Here is a 23,352-nt window from a genome sequence, read left to right on the forward strand (position 1 = left end):
AAGTCCAATACTCCTGTTTTTTCTCTTTATAATAAATGAATAACCTTTCTTAAAGGATATGTAATCCCTCACCTTATAAAACAACCTATTCAGTTTAAAACAGAAATAAAAGGCAAAACATTTGTGTATACATATCAGAAACATTATAAATACCTTCTTTTCCTTTTCTTATAAGTAATCACATACCCTCTGTTCTCAGCTGCATAACAGCTGGGGGAGGAGAAAAAATCCTGGGGGGGGGGGGGGAGATGATGTGTCAGGACAAGTCTGATCATTGGAGGAGAGCAGGCTGAGTTTCCAGCACAGCTAGGGAACTTACCATGCTGTGTTTTAATGCCTACTATGGTCAGTTTTTAATAGGAAAGCATAGGGACTGGCAGGGACACCAGGGATTTCACACAAAGGAAGCAATACAAAGAGAATAGAATACCTTCTCATACAAGTACATGATACAGCAGGCACATATCAGGAATAAAAAAAAAGTTGGGGTAACATATTCTTTAAAGCTATAGTTTCGTCCAAATATATTTTGCCCTAACTGGTTCCTCCTTTACCTCCTAATCAACATGATAATGACATTTTTTAAATAAATAAGAGATGTTGGGAAGTGTTAAAGTGTTACCAAACTCAGGACTCTGCATTCACTATATCATTCACTATATTTGGTCTCCCACAGTACACAGAACATGGAAATGTAATTATTTTACTAAATATTAACTGCTAAATACCTTTTCTCATCAGCAGTATATAGCAGTCTTGTGACTTCTATCAGTGTCTATCACCAGTTAAAACTTGTGGGAGGGGTTTTCATACTGCACTGAGCTTACCTATCAGGATGCAGGACCCCTGACCTTCTGTATGAACAGTGCTGATTGGCCCTGTGCCGATCACATGCACTCCCACAAGAAAAAAATAAGGAGGAACTGTGCATACAAGATAAAACAGCCTTTTTACACAATGCAGAGGAATAATCCCTTAGGTTCCACAGTGAGTATAACAAGAATGCGTTACTGCATATACGGACAGATTTTACTGTTGTGGGTTTAGTAATACTTTAAGCAAATATCTAAATGCCTTGATGGGTAGAAGTTGTTTTGGAGAAGGGAACACTTCTTTGCATGCAGACAACCCTATAATGATGAGCGAGCCCCATGATTGAAGAAACTGATATCCAGTGAATGTAAGGGATGGGCCAGGAACAGTAAGGCTGAGGAGAAGGGCTAGATGATGCTCAGAGTCTTCCAGCCAAGAAATGAGACAAGCATGATCAGACTTGCCACAGTTTCTAATGTACATTATGGGAAGGATGCAGTAAAATCCGAGTAGGCTATTTTAGTACAGGGGAGGAGCCTGCGTATCCGTGTAAGAAGTGTTTCGCTTTAAGTGTGACTGTCATCAATCAAGGGATGTATTAATATTCTGAATACAGAGAGCGCAGAATGACCAGCAGGAAGACTCAGAGCCACAACAAGCAGAAGAAAGGAGGCCGATGGCATAGAGGACACAAAGGAAGAGACGGCTCCATGAAGAAAGGGAGCTGGAGGACGCTGGGCAGCGGAGAAAAGAATACAGAGAAGAGAGACAAAGAGGACGAAAAGAAGGAAAAGCTCACTAAAGAGGCACCGAGAACAGAGACGTCAACGCAAAACTGGAAAGTTCGACTACAATGAGACGCCGCGGCGAGGGACAAACTCGAAGTGCTAAAGGTGCCGCCACAGACAGACAGGTACATACCAGGCCGGATAATAGGCCCGGGACTCCAGAGAGGAAGGACGCGGGATGTGATCATTAGAGCCGGAGACGGACATCTTCAATCAAAAGACAAATCTGCATCTTCACTGGAAATGTACCAAAAAACTGACACAGAATTTCCACAGAAATGCATTGTAAAATACAGACAGAGTACGCAGCTTCCACCTGAGCCGCACACACAGGCTGACCCCCGTCTGGGGTCGGGAGAAGCTGACCATCTCCCATGCTGCCTTTGTGATACAAAGGAATGGAATTATTTCTCTTGGTTGGTTCGATATCACTGACAGAAGAGAACTTTGTTAGACACACACAGTCATTAAGGGACTTTTCCCGGATTCAGGACACCCATAATTCCAGAACGTGACTTGTCACCGAAGCTGACACTTTAACTTCAGTCTGTGACCTTGTCGGTGAATACCATTTCAATCCTAGAGAAATACTGCAATATAATGATTTATCCCTTAGGATCTACAATGACAATTCAACAAAACCGCCCCCCTCCCCCTCCTCCGCAGCTTCCCTCTAGGCACATTCATTCCAAATGTGGATATGGAGCAGCTGCACTGCGAGTCTCCTGTCTGCCGGTGAGTGCATGTGAGCGTCACCCTCTCCCATCATACACCATTTCCACTGATGGTCTGTGCTGGTCATCCTGTATACACTGCGGGATATGACAGTGCTACAATAAAGAAAACACCTGTAAAAAAAAAAGAGGCGCCCCCTTCTCTAGTTCAGCCCCCAGATAAGACTGAAACTCTCGCTACATCCGATGCTACCGAAAGCAAACCAGAATGAAGTCCACCCATAAATGATATCTCAAGTAGACAATGAACAAAATAAAAATGACATATATGATGCAGTCTGTCACTAGCATTACCACAATGAGGTTTATTTACTAAAATTGGAGAGTGCAAAATCTGGTGCAGCTTTGCATGGCAGCCAATCAGCTTCTAACTTCAGCTTGTTCAATTAAAGTGTTACTAAACCCACAACAGTAGAATCAGTCTGTATATGCAGTAAAGCATGCTCGTTACACTCACTTTGGAACCTAAGGAGTTAATCCTCTGCATTGTGTAAAAAGGCTGTTTGATCCTGTCTTCCCTTCTTCCACTGCCCCCAATCCATCTCCAGATAAGACAGAAGCCCCCGTTCACATTAGGTCGCTCCGACTTTGGGGGTGACCTGTGAAGTCGCGTGCACCGCGACTTCGGCGCGACTTGCACGGACTTTATATAATGAATGTCTATACAAGTCGCCTCCAGGTCGCCCCGAAGCAGTACAGGACCCTTTTTCAAAGTCGGAGCGACTTGTGTCTCTCCTATTAGAACCGGTCCTGTACTACTCAATGGACCCGACGGTGCGTGACTTGCCAGGCTGACCAAGTCGCCTGGCAAGTCGTAATAGTGTGAACCGGCTCTTAGAGTCACTCAGTTTGGTGTGTATTGCTAGAGAGTTTTTTTTTTTTCTTGAGAGGGTGCATGTGACCAGCACAGGGCCAATCAGCACTGTCCAGACAGAGGGGTCAAGGGCCCTACAGCCTCATTGGCCAGTCAGAAAATAATTAAAACTCCTCCTACAAGCCTTAACCAGACACTAATAGAAGTCATAAGACTGCTATATACTGCTGATGAGAAAAGGTATTTTACCAGTTTATATTTACTAAAATAATTGCATTTCCATGTTCTGTGAATTTTGGGGGGCCAGATATAGTGAATGCAGGTTCCTGGGAAGCTGATTGGTTTTTATGCACAGCTCCACCAGATTTTGTGTGCAACAGTTTTAGTTAATCACCCTTACAGTTACAAGAGGGGCTCAAACCTCATAAGGCACATGTTACACTTGCGATTCTGTTGCAGATGAGAAAGAGAGCATTTGTATAAATGTGTGGAAAGAACGCCCATCTGCTTGTAGGCTGCCTAAAATTAGAAGTACTCTTGCTCTTTGTGTGGATGCAGTGGTCTCTCTGCAAAGGTCCAACACCCCCCCCCCCCCCCTGCTGAGTCAAAAACGCTCTAATCAGCAAAGCTCATGTTCCCTCTAATTGGACAGCTCCTAGCAGGAGGTTTTGGACTTCTGTAGAGAGACCACTGCTTCCACATATGGAGCAAGGGTCATTTTCTGCAGCATGATAGCTGGCAGGGTAATTCAGAAGCAATGACTTTTTGAACCAAAAATAAAAAAAAAAAAATCTGATTTTTTTAAAATTTAAATTGTATTTTTTTTTTTATCAAATTTATTTGAATAAAATTCTTTTGGAGTAAGACTCTATCTAAAGATAGTTTTCTGTTTAGGATACATTAATAAGTTTGTTTTTTTCAGCATGAAATAGAGCTTAGTTATGTACCAAATATATGTTCTTCAATTTTTTTTGTAAACTGATTCAATGAATCCAAGCTCTGCAAGAGATAATATGCACCGCATTGATGCATTTACACAATTTCACACTACCAGCAAGAATGAGTCCTTACATTTAAAGAGCACCTGTCATCTCAGATCCATCACGGCAGTGCCAGTTAGCGGGCATCCACTCACCTGCTGCTGCCACATCCCTCACCTTGTTGTGTTACTGCTGCATCACCATGCAGCGTCCCAATAAAGTGAATTGGACTGTCAGTGAGTCAACAGCGGGTCAGAGGAGGAGCCGCTGCGGGACAGAGATGACAGTTCCTTTTTAAAACTTTGATTTAAAATCAAGTTGATTTATATTATGCCTTTTTACTAGTGATTTAAGTTGTGATTTTAATCAATTTGATTTAAATCAAATCCACCCTGTTAGCTGGAGGTAGACTTTTGTTCTACTAAGGCTGTGGCTGTTTTTAAAGAAAACAAATTGTAAGCCCTGATTCACACCAGTGCAGCTTTGAAATCGTGCTACTTCAACGTGATTTTAAAGCCATGGAAAAGTGCAATTTGCACCTTTGATTTCATTATGGCTTGCAAATTAATTTAACAGAAGTCTATGCAAGTCACAATGTAATTGGAAAAAAATAGTGCGGGAACCATTTTCAAAGTCGCTGCAATTTGAATGGTTCTATTGCCGGCAATGGAGTGTGACCTGTCATGCGATTTGGAAATGTGAAATTGCATGACAAATCGCACTGGTGAAAGCTAAGACACCTTTCCATCTGATGCAACAAAAATGAAATTGGAATTGGAATTAAATTGGAATTTAATGTAAAACAAAAAGAATACAGTGATGAGATTATGAGTTTTAATAACTGCAGCAGATGGGTGGAGCTGGGAACTCAAGCGCTTTAGATTTTGCGACAAAGAGTACCATTGTCTATCGAGATATGTTTATAAACGGCATGGTAGACAAGCAGGTAAATCACGCTGACAGCTGCTGCTGTGAGCTTGGTACCCCTTTTAACAGCTGCCGAAGGGCTATCCGATAAAAGTGACCGGATGTCTCTAGAGCTGCCAGATTACTTTTTTGGGTGCCCCAGCTGGTGGCACCCGCAGTACTTCTGGTGGTTCCTGAGCTCTCGTGTTCCCTTGGAGAGCCCAGGATCACAGAAAACAGATTCCCTGGTGAAAGCTGGAGGAACTCGGGGAAAACTTGTTACTCAATCCCCTCCTGCGATAAATGGTCCTGGAAGTGAGGTGTATTACATCACTTCCGGGGTCACCGCTTTCATTCCTCAGCTAGTTCAGCTATGCAAACACGATGTGTTTGAATAACTGCATTGGAGGGCAAGGGAGACATTGGGGGTTTAATAAAGAGTACCTGTCACCTGCCAATAACAATAAAGCCACCTTATAATAACAATAAAGCTGAAAAAACTTTAAAAAGTGTAAGAAAAAAGAAATACTAATAACAAAAAAAAAATGTTAAAGCACTCCCCCACACATCCCACATAAAAAGTGCAGCGTAAGGCAAGCACAGGCATGTAATTACGCAACACATTGTCGAGAACGTCACATTGAAAGTAATATGTCTAGAGCCATGGATCAGAATTAACTCTAAACTGATGACCTGCAAAGGCTTTTAAAGTGTTGTCTATGGAGAATTTTGGGTACCATTGATTTTTGTGATTCCACGGGAGTGGGCAATTTTAAAACTTGGCATTTTGGTATCTATTTAATTGACACAACCCAATCTTCTATATTTTACCACAAATGGGTATAGTATTATGTTTGTTTGCAATAATATTCCATTCATTGCATTTTTTCCCTGAAAATATGTGTTTTATAAAAATACTGTGCAAATATTATTACTCCATTCTATTTCCCAAGGTCTCTGCTTTCAGGAAATTCTAGCAAAAAATGCAGATTTTACATGTGTACAAAAAAGGAAAAAAAATGCTCCATAAGGCAAGTGGTTAATGCACCATAAGAATTCTCAGTTTTGACTTCTCCTGTAGGGTAGAAATCTTTCTTTCTTAATGCTGAAAACAGGAGCAACATTCAGAACATAACAATGCCTACGTTTGATTTTAACACTCAATGAAGATATAATTGTACAGAAACCTTGGTGTGTGTGACACAAGGCAATCACAATGGGTATACCCAGCTCCATGTCTGCTGCCTTCACACACATGTGAGGCTCTGTCAGTCTGTGTGTTAATACAGAATACAACAGAGAGACACATAGCTATTATCTCTCCACAGGTGACCGTTGCGCCAGCTGCCGTCTCAGCCTTTGTGAAGAGAAATGGCATCTTCACACATCCTGATACAAAGGTGGAATCCTGCACCACCAAAGAATGTACCTTGTTAGATCCTCATCCCTCAGAGTAACATATAAAGATGACTATTATTCTGTGTATAACACTGGAGTCCACTGAAAGGCCGCCAAACCGTGCACAAGACTTTCTAGGAAAAAAAAAACTGCAATGTCTGTAAGTGTGCTCAGATATAGGGGAACTTAGCCTGGCACTGCATGTCACCTAATGCCCCAGAGCAACACGACCACCCGAACCTCCAACCGTGAATGATGTAATAAGTCTTCACCAGCACCAACTGAACAACTTGTGGTCCAGGCAATCTGCTCATAGCCGTAAAAAAGGCAAAGTACATCTCCTCCCAGACATACAAACATATAACCCAACACACATCTCTCTTCAGTTTAACAAACACCTAACCCAGTACACATCTCCATTCAAACCCTTCAGACCCACAAACACCTAAGCAAAAAGCTAAAACACATCTCTGCCAAGGCCACCAAGCACTTGACCCAACAAACATCTCTCCCCAGACCCACAAACACCTGACCCAACGCATCTCTCTTCCCAGATCCACAAACACCTGACCCAACACATATCTCTTCCCAGACCCACAAACACCTGACCAAACATAGATCTCTTCCCAGACCCACAAACACCTGACCCAACATAGATCTCTTCCCAGACACACAAACACCTGACCCAACATAGATCTCTTCCCAGACCCACAAACACCTGACCCAACATAGATCTCTTCCCAGACCCACAAACACCTGACCCAACATAGATCTCTTCCCAGACCCACAAACACCTGACCCAACATAGATCTCTTCCCAGACCCACAAACACCTGACCCAACATAGATCTCTTCCCAGACCCACAAACACCTGACCCAACATAGATCTCTTCCCAGACCCACAAACACCTGACCCAACACATATCCCTTCCCAAACCCACAAACACCTGACCCAACACACATCTCTCCCCAGACCCACAAACACCTGACCCAACACACATCTCTCCCCAGACCCACAAACACCTGACCCAACACACATCTCTCCCCAGACCCACAAACACCTGACCCAACATACATTTCTTCCCAGACCCACAAACATCTGACCCAATGCACATCTATTCCCAGACCTACAAGTGTTGAATCAACACCTGATCCAACAAACATCTCTCCCCAGACCCACAAACACCTGACCCAACATAGATCTCTTCCCAGACCCACAAACACCTGACCCAACATAGATCTCTTCCCAGACCCACAAACACCTGACCCAACACATATCTCTTCCCAAACCCACAAACACCTGACCCAACATACATTTCATCCCAGACCCACAAACATCTGACCCAACGCACATCTATTCCCAGACCTACAAGTGTTGAATCAACACCTGATCCAACAAACAGCTCTCCCCAGACCCACAAACACCTAACCCAACACACATCTCTCCTCAGACCCACAAACACCTGACCCAACATAGATCTCTTCCCAGACCCACAAACACCTGACAAAAAACACATATCTCTTCCCAAATCCACAAACACCTGACCCAACACATATCTCTTCCCAAACCCACAAACATCTGACCCAACATACATTTCTTCCCAGACCCACAAACATCTGACCCAACGCACATCTATTCCCAGACCGACAAATGTTGAATCAACACCTGATCCAACAAACAGCTCTCCCCAGACCCACAAACACCTAACCCAACACACATCTCTCCCCAGACCCACAAACAAATGACCCAACATAGATCTCTTCCCAGACCCACAAACATCTAACCCAGTACACATCTCCATTCAGATTCACAAACACCTGAGCAAAAAGATAATACACATCTCTGCCAATGCCACCAAACACCTGACCAAACACACATCTATTCGCAGACCCACAAGTCATGGATCAACACTTGATCCAACAAACATATCTTCCCAGACCCACAAACACCTGACCCAACACACACCTCTTCCCAGACCCACAAACACGTAACCCAACACACATATGTCCCCAGTCCCACAAACACCTGACCCAACATACAGTATCTCACAAAAGTCTCCACAGACTGTCGTTGGAATCCCCTAAAGCATTACGTACAGTATCTCACAAGAGTGAGTACACCCCTTACATTTTTGTAAATATTTTATTATATCTTTTCATGTGACAACACTGAAGAAATTACACTTTGCTACAATGTAAAGTAGTGAGTGTACAGATTGTATAACAGTGTAAATTTGCTGTCCCCTCAACATAACTCAACACACAGCCATTAATGTCTAAACTGCTGGCAACAAAAGTGAGTACATCCTTAGGTGAAAATGTCAAAACTGGGCTCAAAGTGTCAAAAGTATTTTGTGTGGCCACCATTATTTTCCAGCACTGCCTTAACACTCTTGGGCATTGAGTTCACCAGAGCTTCACAGGTTGCCACTGGAGTCCTCTTCCACTCCTCCATGATGACATCAAGAAGCTGTTGGATGTTCGAGATCTTGCATTCCTCCACCTTCTGTTTGAGAATGCCCCACAGATGCTCATTAGGGTTTAGGTCTGGACTCGGAGACATGCTTGGCCAGTCCATCACCTTTACCCTCAGCTTCTTTAGTAAGGCAGTGGTCGTCTTGGAGGTGTGTTTGGGGTTGTTATCACGTTGGATTACTGCCCTGCGGCCCAGTCTCAGAAGGGAAGGAATCATGTTCTGCTTCAGTATGTCACAGTACATGTTGGCATTCATGGTTCCCTCAATAAACTGTAGCTCCCCAGTGCTCACAGCACTCATGCAGACCCAAACCATGACACTCCCACCACCATGCTTGACTGTAGGCAAGACACACTTGTCTTTGTACTCCTCACCTGGTTGCTGTCACACACGCTTGACACCATCTGAACCAAATAAGTTTATCTTGGTCTCATCAGACCATAGGACATGGTTCCAGTAATCCATGTCCTTAGTCTGCTTGTCTTCAGAAAACTGTTTGCAGGCTTTCTTGTGAATCATCTTTAGCAGAGGCTTCCTTCTGGGACGACAGCCATGTAGACCAATTTTAATGCAGTGTGCAGCATATGGTCTGAACACTGACAGGCTGACCCCCACCCCTTTAACCTCTGCAGCAATGCTGGCAGCAATTATATGTCTATTTCCCAAAGATAACCTCTGGATATGACGCTGAGCATGTGCACTCAAAATTCTTTGGTTGACCATGGCGAGGCCTGTTCTGATTGGAACCTGTCCTGTTACACCGCTGTATAGTCTTGGCCACTGTGCTGCAGCAGCAGTTTCAGGGTCTTGGCAATCTTCTTATAGCCCAGGCCATCTTTATGTAGAGCAGCAATTCTTTTTTTCAGATCCCCAGAGAGTTCTTTGCCATGAGGTGCCAAGTTGAACTTCCAGTGACCAGTATGAGAGAGTGTGAGCGATAACACCAAATTTAACACACCTGCTCCCCTTTTACACCTGAGACCTTGTAACTAACGAGTCACAGGACACAGAGGAGTGGAAATGGCTAATTGGGCCCAATTTGGACATTTTCAATTAGGGGTGTACTCACTTTTGTTGCCAGCCGTTTAAACATTAATGGCTGTGTGTTGAGTTATTTTGATGGGACAGCAAAGGTACACTGTTATACAAGCTTTACACTCATTACTTTACATTCTTCAGTGTTGTCACGTGAAAGGTATAATAAAATATTTACAAAAATATGAGGGGTGTACTCACTTTTGTGAGATACTGTACATCTCTCCCCAGACCCTCAAACATCTAGTACACATCTCCATTCAGACTCACAAACGATAAAAAAGATAAAACACATCTCTGCCAATGCCACCAAACACCTGACCGAACACACATCTTTTCCCAGACCCACAAGGACCTGACCCAACACTCATCTCTTCCTAGACCCACAAACACTTGACCCAACATACATCTTTCCCCAGACCCACAAATACCAGACCCAACACACATCTCTCCACAGTCCCATAAACACCAGACCCAACACACATCTCTCCCTAGACCCATAAACACCAGACCCGACACACATCTCTCCCCAGGCCCACAAAACCTTGACCCAACACACATCTCTCCCCAGATCCACAAACAACTGATTCAACACACATCTCTCTAGACCCAAAAACACCTGACCCAACATACATCTCTCTCCAGACTCACAAACACCTAACCTAGCACACATCTCTCTCCAGACCCACAAACACCTAACCTAGCACACATCTCTCTCCAGACCCACAAACACTTGACCCAAACACACCTCTTCCCAGACCCACAAACAACTGACCCAAGACACATTTTTCTAGACCCACAAACATCTGACCCAACATACATCTCTTCCCAGACCCAAAAACACCTGACCCAAAATACATCTCTCCCCAGACCCACAAACACCTGACCCAAAATACATCTCTGCCCAGACCCACAAACACCTAACCTAGCACACATCTCTCTCCAGACCCACAAACACTTAACCCAAACACACCGCTTCCCAGACCCACAAACAACTGACCCAAGACACATTTTTCTAGACCCACAAACATCTGACCCAACATGCATCTCTCCCCAGACTCACAAACACCTGACCCAACACAAATCTCTTCAGACATGCAAACACCTGACCCAACGTACATCTCTTCACAGGCCCACAAACAATTATTCCAACATGTTTCTCTCCCCATATATAGAAACACCTGACCCAACACACATCTCTTTCCAGACAAACATTTTTCTCCTCACCACAGAAAACACCTGAAAAAACACATCTTTTCTCAGATTTACAAACACCTGACCCAACACATATTGTTCCTCAAACCCCAAAACACCTGACCCAACAAAACCAACATCTAAAAAAAAATAAGAGAGCCAATACACATCTTTGACTAGACCTACAAACATTAAACCCAGCACAAGTCTCTCTCTATACCTACAAACACCTGACCCAACACATATTGTTCCTCAAACCCCAAAACACCTGACCCAACAAAACCAACATCTAAAAAAAAATACGAGAGCCAATACACATCTTTGTCTAGACCTACAAACATTAAACCCAGCACAAGTCTCTCTCTATACCTACAAACACCTGACCCAACACACATCTCCCATCAGCCCTACAAATGCCTAACTCAATGCACAGTTCTACCCTGAGCTACAAACAGCTAAGCCAACACACATCTCTCCTAGAAACACCTGAGCCAATAAACATCTTTCTCCAGATCTACAATCACCTAACCCAAAACACATCTCTCTCCAGAATTAGTACATTGCTTACAATCCTGAACCAAGTAGCACCAGCATTTTCAGAGCTGCCCTAAGGGTTTAAGCTGGCTATGTTTTTTGTTCCCTCTCACTCAATTACAGGTTATATAATTGGTCAACTTCTCAGTAATAGAGATTTTAATCAATTATAATCATTTGTTGTAACCCATTGTTGACATGTACTTTAATTAAGAGACCCAAGTACTGCAAGTGAAGCAACTGTGAACAAAATTAAATCTTGTGTTTTAAAGCCGTTATTATCTGACATGCTCTATCTTGAAGGACTGGGTCCTCCAGCTATCTAAAATTTTAGAAGGGCTTTTTCGGTAAATAAAATACTATACAATCTACTACTGAACAGGTATATGATGGAAACCTGCTATAGGATTTTGAAGATTTGCACCAGAAATATCTCCTTCCTATTACTTATACAATTATCTCTGCCTTAGGTATATCCTGCATTCTATACCAAACAAAAAGCACCTGTACCTAAAGGCATTATCTCCAACTACAAAGTACAGCTTAAACACCAAAATAGAATTTTTTTCTACTGTCTTTTAACCCAACCTTTGCAACTGGATAAAATCAATACTATGATTTTTTTCTTTTGAAAACAGACTTAGCTCAGACATTCTTGAAAATACAGTGGCAACAGGTCACATTCTGGCCCTTACAATCATCTAGATGTATAATGCATTGGGAGTCCTCCCTTATTCCTTCACTGGTATTTCTCCAATTACTCCTCCTTGTACTGAAGAGAATATGGCCACCTGGACTCTCTTTTTCAAATCTGGTGGCCTATGCACAAATAGTCCCCTTGTCTCATTTCCTTGGTCACACAGCTGAAAAAACCAGCCAGGCCCAGCCTTGGTCCGACTCCATCTTAGGCTACGTTCACATCTTGGCGTTGCTATTACAGGCGTTTTTATGGGCGTTTTTGCAGGCGTTTTTTGTGCAGGCGTTTTTAGATTGACTAGAGACCAATGGAAAACGCCTGTAATCTGCCCAAAAAGAAGATCATGTACTTTTTTGAGCATTGGGCATTTTGCTCACGGCGTCCAAACGCTCAGATGTGAACAGGGGCCATTGAAATGAATAGGATTTGTCTTGTTAGGCGTTTTGAGAGCTGATCCTAGAGCAGAAAAACGCCCCCAAATCGCCCCAAAACGCCTACATGTGAACGTAGCCTGAGCAATGAACGTTGTCCCTATAACCTTCAGACATTTCTCATGCACTGTTTCATTGCTGCTAGGAAGAACAATGCTGCAGCCAGGAAACAAAAAGATGCCCCAGATGAGGTACATTTTCTGCCCTTAGAGCACTTTTACAGTATGTGTCAAGCGATTTGGCGCTAAAAAATTGCCTGAAAAGCTCATGAAAACCTATTTTCAGTAAAATCAATGAATGCTTTCACACTGGGGCAGAGCACTGGCGGGGTGGTGAAAAAAATCCTGCAAGCAACATCTTTGGAGCGCTAAAAAAAGCACCCCAAAAATGCCCCTCTCCATTGAAATGAATAGAAAGAGCTTCAAAAGCGTCTCAAAATGTTTTTGAGTCACGTGTCCTTAAAAAAGCACCCCACTAAGGCCTTAAAAGCGTCTGAAAAGCACTTCAAAAGCTCTCATCATTTTATGGGCAGTTTTCAAGCACCTCAGTGTGAAAGGGAAGAAGCACAATTAGAACTTCTGTTCACAATTGAAAATGATAAATATGAGTGTTTTGGCAGCAATGGATTGTGCATCACAGCTATACTGTCCAAACTCAAGGGTTATGATAGAAGTTTCTTCCCTAATGGTTTAATATATTAATGATTTCATATTTCATGTTAATATCCATTAATTACATCAATAGCAAACCTAACAGTCATCAACAGGCGTAACATTATTACCCAGATGAAGACAGGAATACAGTACCTAACCTCTGCCGATGTATACATTTTAGTTTGAGCCATGGAATCTTTGATGCTTTTTGTTATATTGAAGTTATGTTAGGGACAATACCAGATGTGAATACTAACTAGGATGTATGCTTGGATATTCTGCTGGGAATTTATAGTTTTAAAGTGTCAAATTTGAAAACTTGATAAAGTCCTTCAGTGATAAAAAATGCAATAAATTCCAAAGAGAAATTAGAAGAATTTGTGGAATTCTGGATGGAGTACTACTGGAGAACAGAGGTCCATTATTTTCTAGATAGTTAAAAAAGTACCACATCCTTTTAAAATGAACATCTATGTATCATTTCCATTGTATTCTTTCCATATTTGTCAGTCTTGTGTTGACTAATGTGAAATGTGAAAACCATCCTCTGGTATGTAGCTGAGCCCTGAGGCTGCGGCAAAATGTGCTATTTCCGTTCCCATGAAATTCAGTTTCTTCCTGGCTGAGGTTATTTGGGGAGTCTGAGAAGGACAGTGGTCAGTAAGGTGTTAAATGTCCTTGTATTATAATCTCAGACATGTTACTATATGATCAAACGTCCCCTGTGATTGATCGTAGTGCCGCAATCATGTATATTTATTGTGCGTCTTTGCTGTCGGTGCCCTCCGTCAGAGATGATGCAATGATTGTAGGGTGCAGTGGTGATAGCACAATCAGCACTCTTACGTTTAATTCCTACCAATGATCTTGTCTAAAACCACTATGGGGTATTCTGATGGTACGTCACTTGGGATTAATTGAATGACAAACGTTTCCTTTTTTTAGTAAACCAAAATGATTGTGTTTAAGTGAGGTCCATCTTGTCCTAACAAGTGATTTAAAAAAATGGACGTTGAGGCCAAAGCCTGGCCAACAACAGCTGTTCGTGGAAATAGAGGGAATGCTGGCAAAATCCTGACCTATATTTAAAGGGGGGCTCTGCCCCAAATGATTGGGAAAAGAGCAAACTTTTTACAAATTACAACTTAAGCCGGCCATAGACAGCTCAAATCTTGGCCGGTTTAGTAGGGACCGGCCGAGATTTGGACCATGTATGGGCAGGCTGAATGATCGATAGATCAACTTGGGTACAACCAGCCTGTCAGATTTTACATGCGATTGTTGCTAGTGTCTATTATACCTACTTATTATATATCCTCGTCGGGAGGACACAATGGCTGTGTTGATGGGGGAATCAAGCGATTTTTGTTTCCCCCAAACTGTGTTTCCAGGAAAGAAAATGGCGCCATCTATGGCCAGCTTTATTTGTATAATCCCAGTACAACCTGTACCAGTCAGGTGTGCCTCTTGCTTTACATAGTTATTAGTATATATAAAGCAGATTGCATGATCAGATTGTCGTGTGAGTGATAACCTTGACACACATCCTATTGGACTAGAACACTTCATAAAGTAAAGAAAAGCCTGCAGGGCAGACGGACACAATCTCAGAAATCCTAGCATGATACCAAGGCAAAAAAAAAAAACAAAAAAAAACAATTTCTCTTTCAATAAAACATCCACATTTTCCCACCTTTCCAACTCTGTATAGATGAAGCCCCAAAGCCTGCTATCAGCAAACACCAGCAATGACAGAGGCCAAGCCAGGGCTAAAGGCAGCTCAGCCAGCTGCCAGTACAGACAGCTCAGAACGAATGTTTACGGGATGTGTGGCTGCAGAGGAAGAGAGGCGCCAGGTGACTCCAGAGGAAAAAGTATACACCATCCTCATATCTGTACGACCCTATAAACCCCATACATCCCCGAACATCTACATAAATTCCTGAACATCCTTCCTGAACATCTCCATACATCCCTGAACATCTCCATACATCCCTCAACACCTCCATACATTCCTAAACATCTCCATACATTCCTGAACATCTCCATACATTCCTGAACATCTCCATACATCCCTGAACATCTCCATACATTCCTGAACATCTCCATACATCCCTGAACATCTCCATACATTCCTGAACATCTCCATACATCCCTGAACATCTCCATACATTCCTAAACATCTCCATACATCCCTCAACATCTCCATACATCCCTGAACATCTCCATACATCCCTGAACATCTCCATACATTCCTGAACATCTCCATACATCCCTGAACATCTCCATACATCCCTGAACATCTCCATACATCCCTGAACATCTCCATACATCCCTGAACATCTCCATACATCCCCGAACATCTCCATACATCCCTGAACATCTCCATACATCCCTGAACATCTCCATACATCCCCGAACATCTCCATACATCCCTGAACATCTCCATACATCCCTGAACATCTCCATACATTCCTGAACATCTCCATACATCCCTGAACATCTCCATACATCCCTGAACATCTCCATACATCCCTGAACATCTCCATACATCCCTGAACATCTCCATACATCCCTGAACATCTCCATACATCCCTGAACATCTCCATACATCCCTGAACATCTCCATACATCCCTGAACATCTCCATACATTCCTGAACATCTCCATACATCCCTGAACATCTCCATACATCCCTGAACATCTCCATACATTCCTGGATAATCACAATCATCCCTGTGCAGTCACATACATTATTATACATCCTCTTACATCCCTGTACAGTTCCATATATCCTCATACATCCCCTACAGTCCCATATACTCCTAAAAATCCCAATATATCCCGATACATCCCCTACAATCCCATATATTTCTAAAAATCCCAATACATGTCCATACATCCCCATATAGTCTCATACATCCCTGTACAGTTCAATATATATCCTCATACATCCCCTACATTCCCATATACTCCTAAAAATCCCAATATATCCCGATACATCCCCTACAATCCCATATATTTCTAAAAATCCCAATACATGTCCATACATCCCCATATATTCTCATACATCCTGCAGTCCAAACGTCCCAATATATCACCATACATCCTCATACATTCCCATACATCCCTGTACAGTTCCATATATAAACATACATCCCTATACATTCCCATAAATTCCTGTACGGTCCCATATATCCTCAAACATTCCTACACATCTCCTTCAGTCCCATATACCCCTAAACAACCCAACAGATCCCAATGCATCCCTATAAATCCTCATACATTCCTATACAGTTTATACATCCCTATAAATCCGTACACATCCCCTACAGTTAAATATATCAGTAGAAATCCCTGTAGATCTGTGTACATTCCTACACATCTCTATGAATCCCTTCACATCCTAGTCAGCCACATACATATTCATAGGTACCATACCATTTATAAAGTCCCATACAACCATTTACATCCCTATACATTCCTGTACATCCTCATATATCCTTACATATCCCCTACAGTCCAATACACTCCCCTACATCTCTGTACATCCCTATACATCTCCGTATATCCTTGTTCAATCTCATACATCCCTTTACATCCTGCACATCCCTACACATTCCCCACAGTCCTATACATCCCTATACATCTCCGTATATCCTTGTTCAATCCCATACATCCCTTTATATCCTGCACATCCCTACACATTCCCCAGTCCTATACAACCATATGCATCCCTGTACAGTTTCATACATCTCATACTACCCTATGCATCCCCTTCATTCCATTATACTTCCCTATACATCCCCCATATACCTTCATACATTCCCGTTACCAGATACACACAAAGCTGGCCTGCAGCACAGCAAAACTTGGCTATTTGTTCTGCAGCACTGTTCATTGAAGTGTAAATAGAACAAGCCGGTCTCCAATCATCTGTATTGTGCAGGAAAGGTTACAAGCACAATTACACGATGGCCCCGGCGGAACGTCCTCATTACAGAGCACAGCCGCTGACCCCAGAGGCTGACACTTCACATCTGCCATTCATCCCATTCTGAAGAGGGTAAGGGTAATTAATGAGGGAAGAGGGTCATTATTCCGGGGAGGAACAAGCTCGAGTCACAGCAGGGAGAGGGACAGAAGAGGCATAGACGGTGTGACGATGGAACGGGCTCTCCGCACCATAATGTGAGGCTAATCTCTATATATAGATGGGAGCCTTATGGAAGAAGAGCAAAGCACAACGATAATCCGAGACACACAGACCGGGATAAGACTGGGGAGAGAGAGATATGAAATAGAGAGAGAGAAAAATACCAGACAGAGATAGGAGATGGAAAAAGAGATGGAAGAGAGATAGAGACAGAGATATGAAATAAAGAGCGAGAGATAGAAGAGAGATAAAGGACGGAGGAAGAGAGATAGTGTTGTAATAGAGAGAGAGAGACAGAAAGAGATAGAGAAAGAGCAGGGGATACGAGATTAAGATAGATAGACAGACAGATAAAGCTTTCTATATAAGACACATCATTTGAAAATGATTCCAGTCCTAACAATTGATATATAATGAAGTATATATATACACACATACACATTTATTTTATGTTGTGACACATTGTTATCTTCATGGACACACTCCTATATACAAAGTATACAAGGTATACCTGCAACCCAGCGGTATTTCTTTGTGAAGTTTATCTATATACTCTACATGATATATTTTTAAAGGACAGAAGACACACACATGTGTAGAAAATAAATGGACACATTTGGTCCAGCCGGACTCTTCCACCATCTAGCCATCACACAGGGCTTTGTCCAGTTCCGGCTCCACATACAGGGGACACACCGGATATGGGGACAGGTGGCTGCAAATAGGTTTTAGTATGGGGAGGGGTGACTTCTCTACTGCCCCAGGAGATAACTTTTATGCACACTTTATTCTACCCCTTCAGTAAAATATAATATACATTAGTGATTGCACCAAGTGCCCAGTCTGTGTGATATACAGGTGACTGGGGACACACAGGCCGCCACACACACATGGGAGGGGTGGAAGTGACAAGAGGCAAATGATGTGTTAAGCAGCCCCAGGAGAAGAGTAACTTGTAGCTGCGGCTTATTACGGCACAGCAGCAGCATGGCACATGTAATACGCCCTGTGTGCAGCTGGCAGAGGGGATGAGGAAAGGTGACACATCAAACAGAAATATGGCACATGTATTATGCCCCATGTACAGTGTATGTAGAGCTGGCAGGAGACAGGTGACACATCAAACAGAAATATGGCACATGTATTATGCCCCATGTACAGTGTATGTAGAGCTGGCAGGGGACAGGTGGCACATCACACAGAAATATGGCACACGTAATATGCCCCATGTACAGTGTATGTAGAGCTGGCAGGGGACAGGTGGCACATCACACAGAAATATGGCACACGTAATATGCCCCATATACAGTGTACGTACAGTGGGCAGAGGACGGGTGGCACATCACACAGAAATATGGCACACGTAATATGCCCCATATACAGTGTACGTACAGTGGGCAGAGGAAGGGTGGCACATCACACAGAAATATGGCACACACACGTAATATGCCCCATATACAGTGTATGTACAGTGGGCAGAGGACGGGTGGCACATCACACAGAAATATGGCACACGTAATATGCTCCATATACAGTGTATGTAGAGCTGGCAGGGAACAGGTGGCATATCACCTGAACTTCTACACAATCCCCTAAGCTGAGCAACTTTCCCCTGAGCCCCAGTGTCACAATCTCCCCATATACATCATACATAGAATAGTGTACTGTGCACAGCAAACATAATATCTAAAGAAATAAGAGGGTCCTACCTGAGGATGGCGCTATCTCCTTGCCGCACCGTGACGTTGTCCATGGCTTTGGAAAATCCAGTATCCCCGCTGCGGACTGGCACTCCTGCGGGCACAAGAAACAGCAGCCTGAGACCCAGGGCAAGTAGCCACCTCCAGCAGGGGGCAACCCCCATTGTGAGAGCACAGAAAGCGCAGACACTGACTGACTGGCTGCCCCCCCTCTGCTACATGTCCACAGCCTGGCACCAGCACAGGGGCACACAGCCTGGCACTGTGTATAGAGGAGAGAGAGTACTGTGCGTGATACAGTCTGCGAGCGGCTGCCTCCCTCCCTCCCTCTTCCCTCCTTCCATCCTCCCTCCATCACATCTCCTCCTCCTCCTCCCTCTTCTCACCTGCAGCCTGGACCAGACAGCTTCACAGGAGCAGAGGAGCTCAGGATCCACTCTGCCACCGGCTCTCTCTCCAATCTAGACAGCGTCAGAGGACCACCACTCCCATCAGACACACTACCAGCTACCAGAACTCTCACACAAGGCACCAGGCTCAGCTCCACTCAGCCAGATTAGCAGCTCCCAGCATTGCCACATGTCACTGGCAGCACAGACATCAGTGCAGCACAATCCCAGCTGCACCAGCTCCGACCGCACTTAGCCAGCGACCATCACAGAAGCTGCCACTGCACTCACAAGCAGCAGATCACTGAGGTAGCAGCTGTTCCCACCATGCTCACTCTGCACCTGGCACTCTCTGGGCATTCATTTGGCTGCTTCACACACTCCTACCACTCCCTTGTCACTTACTCACACTCCAAGAGGTTCTGCAGCATCAGTCACACCTGTGTTATTGTGTTTGCACACCTGAATCTTACACACCTGTGCAGTGGTTTGTATATGATGATGCTGGGAGTTTATTCTTGTGGAATGTGTGAGGGTCATGCCCAGAGAATGGATATGGGCACGCAATGGCACACAACTACTTTTTCTGGGAAAAAATATCAAACTTAACTCTTTCCTAATATTAATGGCAAGATGTCCAATTTAGGACACGCTGCTTACACACTGGACACAAGAGGACCCAGGCCTGACTGCTGGACGTTTTATTACCACTGTCACATATAAGGATATAGATCACGGGAAAACCAACCCCAGAAAAAAAAAGCACTGGAAAAAGTATATATAATATATGTCCAACCCTACTAGGCACCGAGCACGCAGTACGACGTATGCTGCAATAATGAATGCAACTTGTAATATCTCAGCTGTCGGATTACATTTCATCCCCGCTGAGTCTGCAGACAGTCCCCTGAACGAGAACACAGTCACGAAGCAACTCAAGGGATAACTAAGAATGGTGGTAACCCATAGCAACCAATCAAAATGGCCTTTGCTGCAGCCAGAAGAGTAACAAGCACCAGTTGCTACTGGTTACAGCACTTCCAGCGCCATACGTTTTTGTGGAGATTCCATTGGAGCAAACAAAGGGGCGATGGTTAAGCAATGGAAGCAGCGTCCTTACTGGCTGTGAAAGGTCACACAAGGAATTTTCATCATTGGAGGACATCCTGGGCTTTAGTACACCAGGAGTTAACAGCTATGTATTGTGCTCAGCATAAATGTTTTCTATGAGTCTGGAATCTGCAAATACAGAATTACAACCATAATAACCTTTTTATCCTCTAATAGAGCACATGCCCCCCCCGCCCAAATCTTCTCCTATCACCCCCCCCCCCCAAAAAAAAAATAGCCCTCCCAAATATATCCCTGCTCTCATCTTCTCAGATCCTGCCAGATTGTGTCATATTTTTCCCCAAATCTCCTGCTATCCCCCCCAAATCTCTCCCTATTCGATCTTTTCTTATCCCCCCCCCCCAATCTCTCCCTATTCAATCTTTTCTTATCCCCCCCCCCCAAATCTCTCCCTATTCGATCTTTTCTTACCCCCCCCCCCCCCAGATCTTCTCATATTCCCTCCAAATCTCTTCCCCTTCCCTCAGTTTTCTTCCTACTCCCCCGATTTTCTTTGACTTCCTCTTGAACCTTCTACTATCTTCCCAAATGTTCTGCTATTCCCCTAAATATTGCTCTCTCCCCTCTAAGCTTCCCTTATTCCCCTGAACTATCCTCAGTTACCACAAATCTCTCCTTACACCCTCAGTTTTTATCCTACCCCCCCCCCCCATTTAACCCTAAATCTTCTACTATCCTTCCTAAACTTCTGCCATTCCCTTATATGTACCCCCTATCTCCTCGAATGCTCCCTATTCATTTAAATTCTCCCCTTATTCTGACAAATCTCTCCTTATTTTCTCAGGTCTCTTCCCATCCCCCCCCCCCCAATCCCTCCAACCCCTTATATCTTCTGCTATTTCCCTTAAAATAGCCCAAATCCACCAATTCCCCTAAAATCTCTCCCCACCCTCCCTAAATCTCCCCTAATCTCTTTCCCTATCCAACCAGATCATCCCCCCTAAATTTTCCTCCATTCCCCCAGACATCTCTCTATCCCTCCAAATCTTCATCTGTCTCCCCAGATCTTCACCCATCCCCCTCTTCCCGGTTCTGTTCTATATATTTATATCTACCTGTATATTTACCATTTTTTCTTGTATTTCTCAGATCAGATTGGCATCTTATTTTCTTATATATTGATCTACCAATACACAAAACTGTCATAGGTGGCAAATCCCAACCGCAAATTCTGCATCATTTTACGTAATTTCTATAGTCAGGTTTATGAACACAAGACTACAAACGAGAAAGAGAGAATTGTTGTAATAAAACAATATGGATAATGTAAGGAATCTATGTATGCAGAATATGATAAACAGGAGTTACGGAATAATCTGAGAAGTAGGTTTGGATTTCGGTGACACTTTGGATGATTTACTAAAACAGGAGAGAGCACAACCTGGTGCAGCTGTGCATGGTAGCCAATCAGCATCTAACTTCAGCTTGTTTAATTACGTTTTGACAAAAAAAACCTGGAAGCTGATTGGTTTCTGTGCAAAGCTGCACCAGACTATGCACTCTCCAGTTTTAGTGAATCAAACCCACTATGTACAACATTTCAGAATGGAGACTCGTCTAGATACAAACTTACAAATTATACATTTATAAAGCAGAGAATGTGTATTTTTTTCATGTGTTTTTATATTACAGTGATTGATTTGCCTGCGGTGAATGTCTGGTGAAATTCACATTTAGTCCCAGTTCACACTGGTGGGATGTAGGAAACCCTGCGATTCAGTGCCGGTTCCCACATCGTGTGGTGCAAGGATCGGATCACATAGGTGTGAACACCTATGCAATCTAATTCCAGTGCGGACCAAAACAAGGGTCCTGCACCATTTTAGTGCGAATGCAATGCGATTTCAGCACTAGAGTTTGTATGGCTGAAATCGCATTGCATAGACATCGCATGTGATCTGCACAGCAATGCAGTATGAATCACATGTGATGTTTGTGATCGCACAGATGTGAACCCATCCTTATTGCTTTATAAATATTCCCCAAAAATTCCATGAAACTTGTTTTCAGCTCTGGGATTCCAGCTTTGGGACTACAACTGACATCATTGAAATCCCAGAAAATAAGAACTGGAGGATCACCGTCTACTATTCTGCTGAGATATCAAGTGAAGTATTCGGTTTGTGTTACTTTATTACAGAAGAAATTGTATGAAAACTGGATTTGGCTGTTCAGAACATTTCCGCGGTCTATAACAAGATTGGGATCTCCAAAGGGCTCAGATGGAAGCAGATTAATCTACTAGCATTCAAACAGTTTGTTTTAGTTTAATCCGTGTGCCTTTATCTTCTAATAAAAAACGGTAATTAAAAAAACCTTTTTTTGTAGTTTTTCTTCTGAAGTGTGTGTAAGGCGGGTGGGCTGTATTCCTGAACTCCGCAATTAGCGCAGCTCAGCCCCGGGACAAGTCAGGTCATATTCTAGTTATCAGAAGAAAAGACAGAACGGTAGCCCCCCGATACGCCCCCCCTTCTCTTCACTGTCTATAGACGGTCCCAGGCCCTCGCCAGCCCCCCCCCCCCCCT

The 23,352-nt window shown here is 43.4% G+C and overlaps 1 protein-coding gene across 5 annotated transcripts in view; it reads right to left on the reverse strand.

Annotated features, from left to right (window-relative positions):
- The window catches only part of NTM (neurotrimin), a 1,087,393-nt gene that overhangs the window by 392,283 nt on the left and 671,758 nt on the right, over positions 1-23,352 (reverse strand). For 3 of the 5 annotated variants that reach the window (XM_082273446.1, XM_082273445.1, XM_082273443.1), the window contains exon 1: positions 19,317-19,620. In XM_082273446.1, the coding sequence (XP_082129572.1) occupies positions 19,317-19,471 (155 nt within the window). In that variant the 5' untranslated portion in view covers positions 19,472-19,620. Of the gene's footprint in view, positions 1-19,316; positions 19,621-23,352 lie in introns of those variants that run through there. The other 2 variants (XM_082273444.1, XM_082273447.1) reach the window with 2 other exon arrangements.

This window comes from Pelophylax lessonae (assembly GCF_965119305.1).
Source record: "Pelophylax lessonae genome assembly, chromosome: 12".
In the NCBI taxonomy this organism is placed as follows: Eukaryota; Metazoa; Chordata; class Amphibia; order Anura; family Ranidae; genus Pelophylax; species Pelophylax lessonae.